Consider the following 15,963-nt stretch of genomic DNA (forward strand, 5'->3'; position numbering starts at 1 on the left):
GAATATTGGTTGCTAAATGGATTGTATGTAACACGGAAACTGCAGAAAACAAGTGACCTTATCAGAAATATTATTGAAACAACTCCTCAGCTGATGTAAATTGTCACAGTTCTGTTGGAGTCAATATGCTGATTATACCAGCTGAGAATCTGCTCTTAAACGCTGTGCTGCACGTGAATATCACAGCTAGATACAAATGCAGCTTTTCTCTGGAAGGAACGCTCTTGAGAGAAGGGTGGGGAGCTGTTAGGAGAGAGACTGAACCTTTCAGAAGTTCATGACTTTTTAATAACATCAAACAGCACTACCAAAATGAAAGGCGAGTATTCTTCTGTGGTTGATAGGAAGTAGTGATTTCTCCTCCCTTCAAACCAATAAATACTTGGGCACAAAGACTTTCTATGGTAAAGCTATCTGACCTGAAAGGCAAAACTGCTAGTTTTTCTTATGCATGTGACAGACAGAATTGTTCCAGTAAATATTTGGTATGTAAATCAAATAAACCCCCAGTTAATGTAAGCAAAAAAGCTGTGAAAATGTGGTCATTCCAAGACATGTTCTGATGCCAGGATTTTTTATATGAATTCTACAAGGAACAGAACAAACTATGGAAGAAAATGACCTGAAGCAATAATTGTCAGTGACAAACTGTCATGGAGAAGCCAACATAAAGTAAGTCACATGTAAAGAAAGAATTTAGAAAGTGGTTTCTAATATACATGTGGGATCAATAGGCCACTAGTGAAGCTACTATACAAATTATTGGGCTCCATAAAGGGATAACTTGATGAAATTCTGGGGCCAGGAGGATCTAATGGTCTCTTCTGGCCTTTAAATATCTGAATCTATCATCTATTCTAATTATTATTATTTGTTTAGTGTCAACAACTTGCACAGAATGATACAGTACAGCAAATAAAGACAGTCCTTGCTCCAAAGAGCATGCACTCTAAAAGATAAATACATGGGAGGCTGGTTGTACTGAAACCCAGTTGTAAATGCACTTCTTAGTAAGTACTCTAAAATAGGGGAACATCTTACCCTTAGCAAGAAAGACTTAAGTCCCAAATACGGACACAGGGCCAAATTCTCCATTGAGAGTAAAACACTATAAAAACAGAATGGTAGTGTTTGACATTCACTTTTCCTTGATTTAAGTGATGGTAGAAGGTACATGGCAATGCTGATGTCAGGCTCATAATCTTTGAGACAGAAGGTATAGGGGGAAACTATTTGGTAAGATTAGCTATTGTGGGCCACAGAACAATATTTAATATTTTAGCCAAGGCCCATGTAAACCAGATTTATTTTGTAAGGAGCCCAACTGGCTGTATTTACCTCTAAATTTAATCCAGTACAAAATTATTCTTTCTGATAGAGAAACCGCTGAAGGAGTTTTATTAGAAATGCTTGTTTTTAGGTCAGTATGTAACTGTGAGACAATAACTTCCACTGCCAAATTTAAGCCCGGGAGCTCATTGGAACATGCTTACTGGAGTGACATAACAAACAGTGTTTGCCAGTCAGTAGTTGATGAAAGTTCCTGGAGTAGGTTAATTCATCACGGTGGTGTAATGTGATTTAGAGCTAACAGGCTGTGCTCAGGCAGTCTCTACGTTTTTAAGTTTTAAGGCCAAAAGGGACCATTTTATTCGTCCTGTCTGACCTCCAGCATAACATGGACCCTAGAATTTCACCCAGTAATTCCTGCATCCAGTTCATAACTTCTGACTGAGACCAGAGTGTTTCGTTCAGAAAGACATCCAGACATGATATAAAAGAATATTTGTTAAGTGTGAGGAAAGCCGCATGATGCCTCTAAACCATATCAAGGCTTTATCCAATAAATAATCTATTACAGGATTGTAGCAGATCTGCCACTTGATCTGTTAAACACCAACATCTCCTGCTCTTTCTGTCTACTGCCTCTTACTCACCATGGAATGTGTCAGAACTGTTGGGTTTGGGAGAGGCATTAATGTCAGCAAAATACATTCCACAAGAAGCCATCAAGTACCCAAGTAAGGCCATCTTCATGGCTTGAGCCTAATCTAATCTGTTGGACAGATAACCAAAGGTTAGAGTGTAGGTTTATAAGCCTTTATATAGTATTTCAAAATCCACAAGGGTTTTGTTTTTATTGCTTTTATCATCCATCTGCAGGTAGAAGCTATTGTTTTGCCGTAGTCTATATATTGCTGTGCAGATTAGCACATAAGGCTAATTGAAGGATGCTATTATCTAGCAGAGGTACATTTTAGGTAGACCTGAGCTGTAATCGCCCCAGTGATCCCCTTGGAGCAGTGCAGCTCTACACAAGCCCTTACTCAAGGTTTGTGGCTAAATGTCACTGTCCACCATAAAATGGGCAGCTCAGGCCAGAGAAGGGGCACAGGGGGGAATGTGCTGATTCAGCACATCTCTCAGCCTTCCTCAGTAGATCTTATAGTAAGTCCAAACCCCAGTTTAAAGCTGGATTCCCTCATCTGGTCTCCTGTTGCAGGGGTGAACTGAAAGAGCAGTGAGTAGAGCCCTATAGCTAATATTAAAGTTTCTGTCATCAAGAATTTTTAAATATATTTTAATAAGGAAACTTCTATATAATTCAGAATTATTCATAATCAGAGTAGACATCAGCCTCTGGAAATCTGGAGCCCACCTCCAATGTACAGCAACCCAAAAGGAAACATCAATGAAGGAAAATCCATAAATCTACTAAAAATCAAATCAGTCAAGCACCTAGAACTGTCTAACCACATCCAGTATTCAAACCAGAACACCATACGTAAGGGACAAGAAAGCACAAACCTAAAGTAACTGCATACGCAAGCAAGCAGACTATGTTTTGGGAAAGAGATCCCTGACTGCTTAGGCAGTCTGCTTCTGTAGATTGGACCTTCTTCTCAAAGATTATGAACATTCCATGAAGAATTTATTCCACCTAGTAACATCACAGTAGCAGACCCCACCAGTAAAGCTATTTGCTACTACTGTACATTCAGCCACAGATTTCCTTGTTTTTGGCCTAGAATTAATTCCAACTTCATATAAAAAAAGAGCACCATTAGTCTAGCACAACTCAAGAGTCTTAAAGGCAAAACATCTCTTGCTAAAGTAAGAAATACTCATGTACCAGCTTTGCAGATGTCTTTGCCTTTAACCTGTAGGACTTTTCTTATTGTGCAGGGTTATTAGGAGAAGCACTTAGGTAGGCACTATAGAAATATGATAAAGAATATTTCTCACTCCTTTTTATGCTCTTCAAATATGGCAAATTTTATCCATTCTTTAAGCATGGAATTTATTGCCCTTGGAATGTGCAGCTCAATATGACTAAAGATGGAGCAGTACATATCCATATGAGGACATAATTTGGCCCAGTGGTTTTTTTTCTTTTAACATAGGTCTTTGAATACATAGATACAATATAGCAAAAAGAAATTGCACAACAGTAAAGTGATATTTGTAAGGTGAAATAATCTCATAGAGCTAGATTTTCAAAGGCATTTAGGCATCTAACGATGAAAATAGGTGCCTCAGGGATTTCTAAAAATACCTAAGCAGGTTAGGTGCCTGTTCTATTGAAATCAATGCAAGTTAAGTGCCAACAAGATTAAGCACTTTTGAGAACTCCACTATGAGCCTATCTGTTATCTTCTGGGCCCTAAATATCTTTAAACATCTGGACCTTGGTCACTAGAGCTGATTTTTTTTCCACCAGTCAGTCATGCATGTTCAATCTTCACTGAAAGGTCAGAAATATCTTTTTCCTGAGTGTACTCTTTGGGTAGCTTCAAAAGGTAAAGCAAATTGGTCATTATCTATGCTTATTCTTTGGGATAAGTGTTGTCTTATACATTTTAGTTATCCTCAGAAGAGCACCTCCTCCACAAGGTATTTCTTCACAGTATAAGATGCACAGCAGTGAAACTATTAATTCATCCTGTTTTGCAAGATCATAGACAAATGTAATAAATATGTTTGCAACTTCACCTAAATATATCAAAACAAATATACAAAATGAATGAATACATATGTACTATGGCTGTCAAGCAATTAAAAAAAATAATCGCGATTAATCGTGTTGTTAAACAATAATGGAATACCATTTATTTAAGTATTTTTGGATGTTATCTACATTTTCAAATATATTGATTTCAATTACAACACAATACAAAGTGTACAATGATCACTTTGTATTTATTTTTATCAAAATTTTTGCACTGTAAAAAACAAAATAAATAGTATTTTTCAATTCACCTTATTCAAGTACTGTAGTGCAGTCTCTTTATCATGAAAGTTGAACTTACAAATGTAGAATTATGTACAAAAAATAACTTCATTGAAAAATAAAACAATGTAAAACTTTAGAGCCGACAAGTCCACTCAGTCCCACTTCAGGTAATTGCTCAGACAAACAAACTTGGTTACAATTTGCAGGAGATAAAGCTGCCCCCTTCCTGTTTACAATGGCACCTGAAAGTGAGAACAGGCATTTGCATGGCACTGTTGTAGCAGATGTGCCAGGTGTACAAAGATTCATATGTCCCTTCATCTTCAACCACCATTCCATAGGACATGCATCCATGCTGATGATGGATTCTGCTTGATTACGAGCCAAAGCAGAGCAGACTGATGCATGTTCATTTTCATCATCTGAGTCAGATGCCACCAGCAGAAGGTCGATTTTCTTTTTTTGTGGCTCAGGTTCTGTGGTTTCTGCATCTGAGTGTTGCTCTTTTAAGACTTATGAAAGCATGCTCCACACCCTGTCCCTCTCAGATTTTGGAAGGCACTTCTGATTCTTACACCTTGGGTCAAGTGCTGTAACTATTTTTCGAAATCTCACACTGGTATCTTCTTTGCGTTTTGTCAAATCTGCTATGAAAGTGTTCTTAAAACAAATATGCTAGGTTATCATCCGAGATTGCTATAACATGAAATATATGGCAGAATGTGGGTAAAACAGAGCCAAAGACATACAGTTCTCCCCCAAGGAGTTCAGTCACAAATGTAATTAATGCATTATTTTTTAATAAGCATCATCAGCATGGAAGCATATCCTCTGGAATGGTGACCGAAGCATGAAGGGGCATAAGAATATTTAGCATATCTGTCACACAAATACCTTGCAACACTAGCTACAGAAGTGCCATGCACACGCCTGTTCTCACTTTCAGGTGACATTGTAAATAAGAAGCAGGCAACAGCATCTCCTGTAAATGTAAACAAACTTGTTTGTCTTAGTGATTGGCTGAACAAGAAATAGTACTGAGTGGACTTGTAGGTTCTAAAATTTTACATTGATCTTTTTTGTTTTTTTTTGTCTGAGAGCAGTTTTATAACAAAAAATCTATATTTGTAAGTTGCACTTTCATAATAAAGAGATTGCACTACAGTACTTGTATTAGGTGAATTGAAAAATACTATTTCTTTTATAATTTTTTCATTTTTACAGTGCAAATATTTGTAATAAAAATAATAACAAAGTGAGCACTGTACACTTTTATTCTGTGTTTTAATAGAAATCAGTATATTTGAAAATGTAGAAAAATATTTTAACACATTTCAACTGGTATTCTATTGTTTAACAGTGCGATTAATCGCACTTAATTTTTTGTAGTTAATCACGTGAGTTAACTGCAATTAATTGACAGCTCTAATATGTACAAAATGATGGGGTCTAAATTATCTGTTACCAGTCAAGAAGAGATCTGGGAGTCATCAAGGATTGTTCTCTGAAAACATCGGCTCAATGTGCAGTGGCAGTCAAAAAAAACTAACACTATTAGGAACCATTAGGAAAGTGATAGCTAATAAGACAGAAAATATCATAGTGTCACTATATAAATCCATGGTATACCCCCACCTTGAATACTGCATACAATTCTTGTCACCCCATCTCAAAAAATATATATTAAATTGGGAAAAGTACAGAGATGGACAACAAAAATGATTAGGAGTATGGAACAGCTTCCATATGAGAAGAGAGCAAAAAGACTGAGAGTTCATCTTAGAAAAGAGATTACTAAGGGGGGGATAGTATAGAGGTATATAATGACTGTTGAGGAGAGAGTGAATAAGGAAGTGTTATTTACCCCCTCACATAACACAAGAACTAGGATTCACCCAATGAAATTAATAGGCCGCAGGTTTAAAACAAACATAAGGAAGTACTTCATCACACAACACACAGTCACCTCTGAAACTCGTTGCCAGGGGATGTTGTGAGGGCCAAAACTATAACTAGGTTCAAAAAAGGATTAAGTAAGTTCAGGGAGGATGGTTCCATCAACAGCTATTAGCCAAGATGGTCAAGGACACAACCTCATACTCTGGATGTCCCTAAATTTCTGACTGCCTGAAGCTGGGACTAGATGACAGGGGATAGATCCCTCAGTAAAGTGCCCTGTTCTGTTAATTCCTTCTGAAGCATCTGGCACCAGCCACTGTTGGACAACAGGATACTGGGCTAGATAGACCATTAGTATGACCCAATATGGCCATTCTTATGTTATTAATATTACTTCCTATAGGTTATTGGCATCCATCCTTTTTATAAAAAATTACCTACATTAAGAGATCTGGTGTACCAACTAGTTTCCTACACGTCCCATTCAGCTATGCATGCACAATGGAATTTAGGCTACTGTCTCTGTCATAAGAATGTCATTCGAAGCAACAAGCTCCACCATGGATTAGACGGCACAACCTTGAAAGGGAGGCAGGAAATCTGCAGCAGCCCAATTTTGTCATCTTTATTCACTCTGGGTAATACCTTACTACACAGGGAGTCTCCTTAACTTTAGTTGACTATTCACAGAGAAAGGTGCTACTCTGTAAGTAAGGATGGCAGAACTGGGCTCTGTGATGGACAACAGGGACACAGAATTACAGTTCCCAAAACTGAGTCCTGAGGCTTGTACCAGGAGTTGTTAACCACTGATTTAGGCCATAGCACTATTTTATGGGATTAAGAAGGCTTTTAAGGGTACAAGCAGGCATTTTGCTGGCTCTCTGCACAAAGGTGAATTTCACCCTCTTTGTGATTTAATTCATAATTAGCTGTTATTTTTTATTTCATAGAATTGTTTAGATCCATGTTAGAGATGCGGTTTCTTAATCTCCCACTATTAATAATCGTTTTTCTAATAATAAGTAAAATCAAATCCATACAGGACTGAAATAAAAGGCACATAAGGTCTGCATAGTTTGTACTTGGTGCTGGATACCTCATTCTGATGATTGCAGTCATCATTCATCTGAAGAGCAGAAGCTATAATTGTTAAACCTCATTATTTTCAATGAGGCCTGACAGTTGCCAGGTTAAACAGAAGACAGCAACTTTCATCCTACTGGTATTTCTTTTCAAATATGGGCAACTCTTCACTAACTTGTCTACTTTGGTGTCCATTGCCATTGGTTGATCACAAAATTGTGACAATATCTCCATATCTAAGCTTGCAGGAGAAAGTTTAAACATTGACCTCTATTTCATATTTACTTTATGATCTTAAAGGTACTTAAATAACTGAAACCATTGTAGTTTTTCCCCCAGGTGTGCATCTGCACAGCATTGTTTTTAATACAACAATGATTTAAATAATCACACTATCAGGTGTTTCTGTTTTCAGAAAAATAATGAACCCTCAAATCTCAGAATTCTAGTGCATCAGATTAGTTTCTTCATCCCTCTTGTTCCAGAGTAGGGATTGTCTTATCCTGAGGACAAGTACTAGTATGAGAGAGATTTTCATAGGTGCTTAAAGAGGCTGAGAAGGTTGTTGCGATGCTATTGAACATAATAAAGAAGATATCTGTGACATCCAAAGGTCCTAGCAGCTGCTAAAAGTAAAGGGAGGTGAATAATGACATCTAAATCAGTCCTGGCCTCCTTCCCTTTTCATATTCCAATAACACTGAGCTTTGTGGGCCTGAACAGATCTAGAGCCAGCAGCAGCCCTAGCCATTTTGTGAGCCAAGACAGAAAATATTTTAGGACTATGCTCCCTGACAGCAGCTGAAAGTGGGAGAAAACACAACCAGCCATTCAAGATCAGAGTGGGGAAGAAACCAGCACAGTACTTCAGCACCCCTGGAAGTTGGCACCCAGGACAACCACCCTGCTTGCCCACCCCCAGAATTGGCCCTGCCTGCAGCCCCCATTCGTGAAGATTAAAAATGTCATCTTAATCCTTAACCTAAAAAAGCCATCAAAGGAAAGCTGCTCTTCTTGGATATCTCCCAGATCTTTTGCAGAGACATTAGGCAATTCCTGGTCAGTGAAGGATGGGGAACTGATGTTTATTCAATGAAAGAGGGCATATCTCCTGCAGATGGAAAGCAGATAAGATACAGTGGGTCTGATCCTCAGCTGATGTGAATTGGTATAACTCCATTGACTTCAATTGTTCAAATTAGAGCTGATTGAAAAATGGAATTCCCGTCCAATGGGAAAAGATTTTGAAATTGTGTTTCATAGAATCATAGACTTTAACGTCAGAAGGGACCATTATGATCATCTAGTCTGACCTCCTGCACAATGCAGGCCACAGACTCTCACCCACCCACTCCTGTATCAAACCTGTGTCTGAGCCATTGACATCCTCAAATCATGGTTTAAAGACTTCAGGGTGCAGAGAATCTTCCAGCAAGTGACCCATACCCCATGCTGCAGAGGAAGGCGAAAAAACTCTAGGGCTTCTGCCAATCTGCCCTGGAGGAAAATTCCTTCCTGACCCCAGATCTGGCAATCAGCTAAACCCTGAGCATGTGGGCAAGACTCACCAGCCAGACGCTCAGGAAAGAATTCTCTGTAGTAACTCAGATCCCACCCCAACTAACATCCCATCACAAGCCATTGGAATGAAAAGTAGAAATCTTGGAATTTTTCTGTGAAACCAAATATTTCATTTGGACTTTATTAAAAGATTTCATTTCGATAAGGTCAAATCGTTTTGTTTCAACTTTATCATTTTGACTTTTATAATTTTATTATTTTTACTGTTGTAAAAGTTGAAAGATTTCATTAATAACATATTTGTTATCAAAATGATGAAGTCTGAATGGATTGTTTCATCCCAATGAAGTGTTTCAATAATTTCCCATCAAAAATTTCAACGAAATAGATGCACTCCCATGAAATGTTTTGATTTTGTCAATTCAGCATTTTCCAAAAGAAAAACATTACATCATAAAATGTTCACAGCTATATTCCAAATTATTTTAATTATTGTCCCTGAAATAGGAAATGATAAAATATATGAACTTCTAAGTAACGGGAAGAAAAATACGGCCTATCATGTAGCTATGAGGTAAAATCCTTAGATCTTCTAGAACCTAAAAGCCACTCATTTAGCCAGCCTGGAAAAGTATTTCTGGTTAGGGTAAACTGCATAAGAACTGACTTATGAGAGTTATGTTGATCATGGTGGGTAAGTTGTTTCCTGCCTGACCCTCACCCCCAAAAGTTTGATGAACTCCTATAGATGCATGTATTATGGCAAATAATGGAAATTATAGAAAATAAAAGACAAAAGAAAAAATGACAAAGATATATAGGCAAGGGGGAAGGGAAAGAGGAGGAACAGTTAACCTGTAATTATACTACCTATGCTAATACTTAAAATGTGAAACTACACAGACATAAAAACTGCATCTCCAGTACCTTCACTGTGGAAAATGCAACTAGTACCATCTACATTTTCCATGTGTCATTTCCTGGTGCCTGTTGATAATCTTCCCCTCAATTGTTTTTGGGTAGTGAGTTCCTAATCTGGTTTCAGGATTTAAGCCATCTGAATTGCACAATAAAAGGTGTAGTTTCATGGTGCTGAGAGGTTCCTGGAAAATGTGAGTGTTTCGGTACCTAATTGTACACATCAGTGAGTATCAGATGTTATAACTTGTGGCAGTAAATCCAAGAAGCATGAACTAATTCTTTTGCACTGAAGTCACTAATGCATCCATTAGATCAAATGCATTTTTCAGCTTTAAAGGGCTTGAATTACTTCTATACTGAATTTATGTTCCAGTGCTGTGCAGTATATATATATTTATGTTACCAATGTTCTGCAGTATACAACACATATACACACAAAATCTTCTCAGACCCGAAAAGATGGTGAACTTTCAGTGTTACGTGCAGCTAATTGGACTCAACCAAGTCACAACTCTTTTAACTGGCATAGACACTGAAAATATTCCCTTTCCCTCAATGTCTAGCTTTATGCTCTGTGTTTATTTGTGGGAGAAACTTCATTGGAGAATTACATAAAAAAATAGATACCCTGAGGAAATAGCTAAATACACTTTCATTGGAGTGCTTAAGAAAAACGCATGTGACTGAGAACTCCTGGACAAATTTAGAATTTGGGTGTGGTTATGTGCCAGGAAGAGTCTGATCTTGTGAGGCACTGAGCACCCTCACTCCCACTACATTGAAGTCTACAGGAATTGAGGACTTTGAGCATTTTGCAGGATTTGACCCTTAATTATTATATGCTCTAGTTTGTATTATCAATTCAAAACAGATGAACCAGTGTAGACATAACATCTTACACACTCTCAACTCAGAAACTCAACTTACATGTATTTTGAAAAGACATTTTGATATACACACGTATGGGATTTCTAGAGGTAAACATACAATATGTGGAAGGCACATTGCACGATTGAGCTAAGGCTTGGTCTACCCTTAAAAATTAGATCGACCTAGCTACGGTGCTCAGGACTGTGAAAAATTTGGCACCCTCAGCACCTTAGTTAGGTCAACCTAACTCCCACTGTAAGTGCAGCTGAGGATTCTTCTGTTGACCTGACTACCGCCTCTCAGAGAGGTGCATTAACTACAGTGACAGAAAAAACCCTTCTGTCAATGTAAGAAGCACTTGTGCTACATCAGCATAGCTGCGGTGCTGCAAACTTGCCACTGTACCACTTGTAGTGTACACATAGCTTTAGTAGCAAGTGCTAAAAGAAAATAAGACAATTAGTATTGTGTTTAGTGAAGGCAATGACCACAGAGTAGGGTTGTTTTTTCCCTCCGGGAATTGAATGTGCTGCCCATGTATCGCGGCATATCTGCAGCAAGATTTATTCATAGTCCTGTGTAAACTAGTGTGTCATGGGGGTCTCAGATACTGTATGTACTACACAGAGGTAAGATGAGTTGATATACGCCTCTGACTGTGACTGGGTTGGACTATAGGTTAAAAGTTTCTCTCAAGTTGTCTGCATTCTGCCCTAGTGTCTGTCTTTTACAGTAATGCTTTGTTTCTGAGCATGACCACCACCAGGACAGCTTGGTTCAGTGCAAACACTGTCTCTTTCAGCCAGAACATTCCTAATGTTAGCTTCCTTTTTATTTTCTTCCCTCCCTTCCCCCCATTGCTCCCATCTCAGGTTGGAAAGGCTGGTGGACGTCCTGAGGAAGAAGGTTGGAGCAGGGACCATTAGGACTGTGATCTGATTGAAAGCTCCAGCCTAGGGAAGTATTCACATCTGGTGACCAGGCTGCATCATTCAGCACTGTATAAACACTAAAGCCTTAACTTAGCAAACAGTTGTTAGAAGTGGGACACTCCAATGACATTCCAGACTGAGATAAAATCAAATCATAAATGTTTAACCACTTTGCTGCTGAGTTGTGTTATTTGTCAAACTGTATCTCTGCAAACATGTATTTGCTTTAAGCAGCTGTATTGTGGTATGGTCCATGAGTATTGTGGAAATCATTTGTGTGTTGTTTTAACAATAGTCTCTTCGTACAGTTAACATTGTCAGATTGTAGTGTGCTGCACGGCATACCCCAGCCATGTCACATATGGCCTGCTTCAGAGGCAAGTCCTGCAAAGTGTAAAGCTACTATACTATGTATCAATCTGCAAACAACTGAATATTTTAATGTTGAATGTATTTCTTGATTGATAAGAGAGGTTCAGATTCAGTGTTCTATGTTAATATCATGGAGATGTTTTCCTTCTAATGCACACTCATAATCCCTCTGTATTGTAATAGTTAATCAGAATTATGTACATGCATCATGGGGAAGGTAGACACATGGCTTTAAAAAGAATTTCTATAGCTAGCATAGAATCCTACTCCAGATCCATTTCAACTCCTTATAAACATGTATGTACAATTAGATTTCTCTAAAAGAGTAGATTCATTAATTTGTAAAAATGTAGTTACATTGATCAGTATTGAAGCTGTAGAGACGATTATTCTGATTGTTATATGTCACTCTTCCTCCCTCTCCTTTGAAAAAAATCTCTGCGGGGTTAATACTCTACCTTGCTGGGGCAAAGGAACTGCCGTTCACCTCCACTGTGTAAGGCACAGCCTCACCTCTTCTTTATCAATCTTCTTGCCTCCTCCTTTGAAATGGAAGCACTGAACATTCTGCTCAGCCCCTCTCGTCTGGCTTTTGTGTGTTTCTGATGTCTTCTCTCTTTAGTGATTGCTTTTATAGATGCAATGAAAGAAGAGAATAGAAGAATGAAGGAAAGAAATCTGCAATATGCCATTTAATGTGGAGAATCAGACTCAGGGTCCGTCTTTCTGGTCAGACACTCGGCATTCTTTGTCTGCGGACCTAGGCTCCTTTTGGTTTCAGTCCCCCAGCTAGTCTACTTGCAGGGGAAGGTAGGTTTACCTCCAGTGCATAGTACTTATTATGCCCAGGAGACTCTGTGAGTGATTTCTAACCACCCACTCTGCCCCAAGTCAGATTGTGATTATTGCTTCTGAACCTCCATAGTCATTAAACCACAAATGACCCTTTCATGCTTCCAGACCTGGGAACTGGTAAAACCCTAGAGGAACCTATGACTGCTGCACTAGGCCCTACTTCTTCTTGTGCTCAAAGTGAGCCTGTAATTACTATCTCGAGGATGCTGCTCTCACTAGATTGGAAGCAACTACTGCCCTGTTCTAATATCCTTACTGACCCCTCTGTGGTGTACTGAGTGGCATGCCACATGCTATGGACACTCTTGTGCCAATTCTGCTTGAGGGAAATGGCCAAATAAGGAAGGAAGAAGTTGTTGTCCATGCCTGAGTGACCGAGCTGTCACTTTCACATTTCTCTAGGTGTATCTAGAATTTTCCCCTTGATTCATTCTTAAGAGTAGGGCTTCTGATTTTCAGGTTTAAGTGGTACAGCGCTCTTAGTACAAAAAATGAAACTGATGTTTATCCAATGAACACTGGAAGTGGTTACTTGTATCTAAGGATTTGCCTACATGGAGCAATAATGTGGACTGGGGGGTGTGATTTCTAAAGTGCAGTAATGTATTACACCAGGGTCGGCAACCTTTCGGAAGCGATGTGCCGAGTCTTCATTTATTCACTCTGATTGAAGGTTTCGCGTGCCGGTGATACATTTTAACGTTTTTGGAAGGTCTCTTCCTATAAGTCTATAATATATAACTGAACTATTGTTGTATGTAAAGTAAATAAGTTTTTTAAAATGTTTAAGAAGCTTATTTTAAAATTAAACTTAAGAGCCCCCCGGACCAGTGGCCAGGACCTGGGCAATGTGAGTGCCGCTGAAAATCAGCTCACGTGCCGCCTTCAGCACACATGCCATAGGTTGCCTATCCCCATAGTACACATTAATTGGTCCATGTAGACACGGCTGGCATGCACAAAAGGTTCCCTAGTGCTCTATGACATAATGCTGTTTGAAAGAGTACTGTATTAAAGTTCACTAGGGAACATTATAAAGAAATTACCCATTACAGTATATACAGTATATGTAATATACAATTACTCATTACAGTATATATACAGTATATATAATATGTATCACTCATTGCAGTGTATGTAAAGAGACAGCCCACAAAAAAATCTGCCCTGATTTTTGGACAGCTACATAAAACTAAAAAAAAAAAAAAGCTAAAAATAACCCCAAAATGAAAAACAGACTCCCTAATGAAAGAGCTCCTAGTCCTTTACATGCAGACTTTACATAATCATCCTTACATCATCCCCTTTTATCCAGGAAAGTAGGCTTGATCATACAGATCAGCAGTCATTAAGTCAAATATACTCTTTCTGGTTGTGGCCAATAGCTGATTCTTCAGAGCAAGATGATGACCGTCCATAATACAGTTGTGCCATGTTCTTTATGAGGGAAAATTCCTTCCTGACTCTGTGTTACCACTTACACCATGAAGCATGAGGTCAGATTACCTTTTAGCATGGATTTTGAGCACCTTTGTAGTGCAACTACAAATGGCTTTTATTCATTGTTAAATTATCCATCACTTTTTAAAAATTCAGCTACGAATATTTGTCTTCTTTGGAAAATGCTTGGGAAGGCTCATCTAAATGTGAAGAATCTCTTGAGTTCTAATCCTTCCCTGCTACTGGCTTGGTGTGTGGCCTTGGGCAAGTCACTCAGGGCCAGATTTTTAAAGATATCTAGGCACCTAATGATGCAGATAGGCACATAGTAGGATTTTCAAAAGTGCCTAGGTAAACACCCATTGAAATAAATTGATTTATGTTCGTGCTCCCCTTGAAATGAATGGTTAAACCCCCAGTGACCTCACTGATGTGAGATCAGGCCTTTAATCTCTGTAGTGTTGGTGAATTCCTGGACACATTAAAATCAAGGGGAGTTTTGCCATTACGTTTAATGAGGGGCAGGATTTCACCCTCTTAATTTTCCCCACCTGTAAAATGGGGATAGTAGTATTTTGCTTTTGTTTTTCCTCACAGAGTTGTTGTGAGGATTGATTAGTTAACGTCTGTACAGCACTTTGAAGGTGTAACATACTATATAACTGCAAAATAGTCAGGTTTTTTAAGTCTCCTTATTTATGGGGAAAGGGTGAGGCTGTGTCAGATTACATCCCGGTAGTGGTATTTCCTTTGCCACCAGTTCAGAGAAGGGGCTTGTCTTCCATTGGCAAAGACTATGACAATGGTAATTACTGGTGTAAGCTGTGTCACCATTACTTCGATGTAGCATGGAGATATATGTACATTTCGTATCCTTCATGAGATTTTGTGCATTTCTCTGTGTGATCGTGCAGCGAGTGACAGCACTGGGAGCCATTCATGATGCATGCTGTGATAAAATATGTAAATAGTGTCACATTGTCTCCGGATAAGAATGTTATTAATGCTTTTCAGCACAGTAATTATATTCATAGTAAGCCTTACCTAAGCCCTCACTAATTAACAATATTGTGACAAGTCAACTTTAACAGAACAGAACTGTGGCCCTTTAGTCATTTAGTACTGTTTTTCATTCGGCCCACAGCCAAAATCTCATAGCGTAGTTTTGTACATGAGTGTCAGGAAAGCTGCTGATAGTTGAAAAGTTCATAGCCCACTCAGTCTTGTTAGTGGAACCCTATAGATGAAATCAGTTATAACCGTCTTTAAATATATTCAGCTGATAGGTAGACTCATTAGTTAATTATTAAAGTATGAGAATTTTAAGACAGCTTTTACAAATAAGCTATCATATTGAAATCATTTAACAATGTCAATGTGTTGTCGCAGAGACATTCTGTTTTTTTTCAAATTATAGGATATTTCATAAGATTTTCATTCACCTTAGTTTCCAAATTAAAAAGGTTTTATAAAAAATCTTATTAGGTGACCTTGAATTGCAATTACTTTAATTCACACACAAAAATGAAGTTGCTATCTAAATGTCAGTTTCTACATGCCTTTGTTTTCTCTGTTTAAAATAATGCCATATAATGCTGCTTTTTGTGGGTGCTGTACCCCATGTACCAGAATAAACAATTTACTGTGAGGCAGAGAAAACTGTTGCAACAAATGAATGGCAGTTTCTCTTGTACTATACTTGACAGAGTTGCAGCATTACATGAAGTACATCTGGCTTTTATCATTGTACCAGTTAACATAAGGTCTGTGCAAAATATTCCTTTTTCTTCCACTGCACTGGTAAATGAAAAATGTATTCGCAAAAACTAAGCG

The 15,963-nt window shown here is 38.3% G+C and overlaps 1 protein-coding gene across 7 annotated transcripts in view; it reads left to right on the plus strand.

The window, feature by feature from the left end:
* The window catches only part of MIPOL1 (mirror-image polydactyly 1), a 274,230-nt gene extending 260,321 nt beyond the window's left edge, over positions 1 to 13,909 (plus strand). For all 7 annotated transcript variants that reach the window (XM_032789975.2, XM_032789977.2, XM_075065527.1 and 4 more), the window contains one exon: positions 11,404 to 13,909. In XM_032789975.2, the coding sequence (XP_032645866.1) occupies positions 11,404 to 11,470 (67 nt within the window). In that variant the 3' untranslated portion in view covers positions 11,471 to 13,909. The remainder of the gene's footprint in view (positions 1 to 11,403) is intronic.
* Positions 13,910 to 15,963: the final 2,054 nt, after the last annotated feature.

The sequence above is a fragment of the Chelonoidis abingdonii genome, chromosome 4 (genome assembly GCF_003597395.2).
Source record: "Chelonoidis abingdonii isolate Lonesome George chromosome 4, CheloAbing_2.0, whole genome shotgun sequence".
Taxonomy (NCBI): domain Eukaryota; kingdom Metazoa; phylum Chordata; order Testudines; family Testudinidae; genus Chelonoidis; species Chelonoidis abingdonii.